The following is a 3,324-nucleotide window of genomic DNA, read 5'->3' as shown; positions in this document are numbered from 1 at the left end:
TCTTTTTTTTTGCTTTATTTTTTATTTGGTAGCTAAACTATGGCAGCTAAAATAGTTGAATGATCTTTTTTATTTTGACATCTTTAAATCATTAGTAGTAATCACCCCCAAAGTGGTGAAGATTAATCAAGGATTACATCTGTATTTTAACCTTGCCTGTGGGGATTCTGTAGTCCTCCTGGACAGATTAAAGCCCTGTCCTGCAACAAAACTTGAAGATGGAAACAGTGATTTGGATACTTGCCATTTCACATCAGTTTATCAACCCACAAGATGTTTTTTTTCCTGAAACAGCTTTATCCATGAGAAACAAAGTTAGGTTTTTAAAGAGAGCAGTAAAATGAATAGTTTTATGATATGGCAGATAGTAATCTTGATCCAGTTGATGGCATTAATTTAAAAAAGGGAAAAAGAACCTTTCCTAAGGTTCATACTGCAGGCAGTCTATCATAATACTGTTTTGATACTATTGTCTTCAATAACAGAACAAATAAATCTTAGTTTCTGACTCTTGTTAAAATATCTACTGCCTACATGAATCATCCTAACAAATGGAAATGATCTGATCTGAGCAAGAGAGAGTCTGTATATGTCTAAAACAGCAGAGTAGTCTTTATACTATGTGGAAGGGTTGGAGAGGGTAATACCTACTACTAAAAAACTACTGAACTTATTGTTCAACGAAAAAATGGGAAGAACAATAGTTAAAATATGTTTTCTTCTGTTGGAAAAATGGTAACACAATCTTTACAGACTAGTGACAAACATTTCCCCAGCGAGGGGGTCGCTTCCTCGGGCTCTTCCCGGTTCCCGGTTCCTCCCAGCGGCGACTCAACCCCTCATTCCTGGGCTGCCTCCGGCGTGGCGGGCTGCTTGCTTTGATCGTCGCCCTTCTTTTTGTGCCCCGAAACAATGTCATCGATGCGGAGGAGGAGAACTGCAGTCTGGGGAGAAGCCCCACACCCAGGGCTGGTCAGGAGCTCATCGCAAAGAATAAAATCCAATCCACCCAGCTTTCGCACCAAAGAACCATCTGCCTTGGATTAAACGATTCGGCGCAGCACCCTGCGGCGCAGCATGAGGGAAAGGCCGCGGTGCCCATCAGGGCAGGCGGGAGCAGCCAGAGGCTCCGGCACCCGGCAGGGACGCCCCGCGGAGAAGGGGACACCAGTTGTTTCTAGCTGACTGAGGAGAAAGGGACGCAGCGTCCCCTGAAGCAACTGCCTTCGATCCAACACCAGCGAGCGAATGCTCAAAACACCGTCTTTTAACAAGGGGAGGGCAGCTTACGCGAGGCCACTCCAGACGATCCGAAGGACAGAAGCTCCCGGGGCCACTAACTGGATTCCAGCACGTTGCTGGCACTGAATTTCTCAGTCGTGGCTCCGGCCGTCACGCGGAGCGGCCCATCCTTGTGAGACTAACCGGCTGGCACAGTTTGCCGAAAAAGGTGGGATGGAACACGACAAATCTTAGCCACGGATCAAAAAAAAAAATAAAAAAAGTAAAAACCAACCCCTCTGAAAGCCCGAGGACGGGCTCCCACGGGTGCTGCATCCCTCATCTTGCCTCCTGCGTCAGCGAGCTGAAACACTGGCACGCACCACGCTCGGTTCGCGGTGCTTACCCAAACATCCAAGGGCACGAGCAGTAACGTTCCCCTCTCCCGAAAGACGCGCCACAGGGGCTCTTCAATTTCCACCCCCCCGCCTCCTTACCTCGACCGCTGTTTTGTAGGTTTGCAATTTGACTGCTAAAGGCTCCCAGATGCCCAGGTCCTTCATATCAACCAGGGCACCGGTCTCCCCGTTCACTCCCCACGTCTGGCTGCCTTCTTGGGTGTGTTTTGCCTGCGAGCAGAACGACAGGTCACCACCGACGGAGTACGACAGCAAATTCACCTTTGGAAACTCAAACTGACCACGGGCTCGGGAAAATAGTAAAAGGTCATTAGGGTTTTCTCAGTTTCAGCGTTTATACAAGAGCATGTTACCGAGCACCACTTGAAACGCTTAGTTATGTCAGGAGTTCGACTTGGAGACATTCCCTCTTGTGCCATCCAGTCTAATCTCAAAGGAAGAATTCTGATTTTGTTCACCCTCAGGGTTTTGTTGTTTTGTTTTTGAACTGGCACCTCAAACAAGCCATTTAATTCCATTTTCACGCTTTCAAATTCCGCGCAAAACTGCAGTGAAAGCGTTTGCAGCCCAGCCAACGCAAAACAAAAACAACCGGCAAGTGCCTTTCCATCACCTTCAACGGATCAGTTACTTCAACACAGGTTTTCCCGAAACGTTGCCTGCTGCAACTACTAAAAAGCTGCACCCTCAACAGCCTGACAAGCTGCCCCCACAAGGGCACCGCTACGGAAAGACGGTGGATCTGAGGGGCAGGACAGAGCGGGAAGGGGCTGATCTCTTCAGATGAGCCCATGCTACACGCCTTACCCTGAGCGAGGTCAGCACACGGATGGTACTAGCACCACAGTTCTGGATCAGCGTTCGGGGAATGACTTCCAGAGCCTGGGCTACTGCACGGTAGGGCCACTGCTCCACACCCGTCATGCCTTTGGACTTCTCCGTCAGCGCGTGGGAAACGGCCATTTCGGTAGCTCCCCCCCCTGGCACCAGCTGCGGGTCGACGAGGACATTGCGACACACCTGCATGGCATCCTGAAGGTTGCGCTCCACCTCCTGCAACAGGCATAAAAAGCACAGAGTCATGGGTTGCAGGGAGCTGTAGCACACCACCAGCTGACAGTGCAGCCCACAGCCCGCTGGGCTGGTTCCTCTGCAGCGTACAAGTTCTGCCTTCGCTGTACAGCCCGGCCCACAAGATGGGAACTCTTCGTTGCTCCAGGACCCAGAGGAAACTCGCGCTTGCTTCATTTGCGCGCAACAGCTGCTCAAAAGGCAAGCGGTGACTCACTGACACCAAGAAGGTGGCCAGGACCGGAGGGGAAGCAGAACATGTAATAACTTACTGCCAGGATTTCCTTGCTGGCTCCACGCAGAATGATAGTGCAAGCCTTGGGGTCTTTGCAGTCAGTGATGAAGGCAAAATACTCATCTCCTATTTTTTTAACTTCAAAGAGCCTGGCTCCAGTTCCCACATCCTCCTCCCGCAGCTCATCTGTGCGACTCACAATGCGAGCTCCGCAGGCCCTAGCACACAAACAACAGCCGAGTTAGCTCACAAATAAGAACTGGGGTGTCGTGGTTTAACCTCAGTCGGCAACTGAGCACCACGCAGCCGCTCGCTCACTCCCCCCCCTCCCCCCCGGTGGGATGGGGGAGAGAATTGGAAAAGCACAAGTGAGAAAAA

General features: G+C 50.5%; 1 protein-coding gene across 1 annotated transcript in view; it reads right to left on the bottom strand.

Moving 5' to 3' along the window:
• Window positions 1-816: 816 nt before the first annotated feature.
• Window positions 817-3,324, bottom strand: part of CCT3 (chaperonin containing TCP1, subunit 3 (gamma)) — a 7,271-nt gene continuing 4,763 nt past the window's right edge. The window contains exons 11-14 of the mRNA XM_009320475.1: window positions 2,984-3,164; window positions 2,448-2,693; window positions 1,719-1,850; window positions 817-944 (exon numbers count right to left, since the gene is read on the bottom strand). Of these exons, the coding sequence (XP_009318750.1) occupies window positions 840-944; window positions 1,719-1,850; window positions 2,448-2,693; window positions 2,984-3,164 (664 nt within the window). The 3' untranslated portion in view covers window positions 817-839. The remainder of the gene's footprint in view (window positions 945-1,718; window positions 1,851-2,447; window positions 2,694-2,983; window positions 3,165-3,324) is intronic.

The sequence above is a fragment of the Pygoscelis adeliae genome, unplaced genomic scaffold, assembly GCF_000699105.1.
Source record: "Pygoscelis adeliae isolate BGI_AS28 unplaced genomic scaffold, ASM69910v1 Scaffold153, whole genome shotgun sequence".
Lineage (NCBI taxonomy): Eukaryota > Metazoa > Chordata > Aves > Sphenisciformes > Spheniscidae > Pygoscelis > Pygoscelis adeliae.
This window is presented reverse-complemented; position numbering and strand designations above follow the sequence as displayed.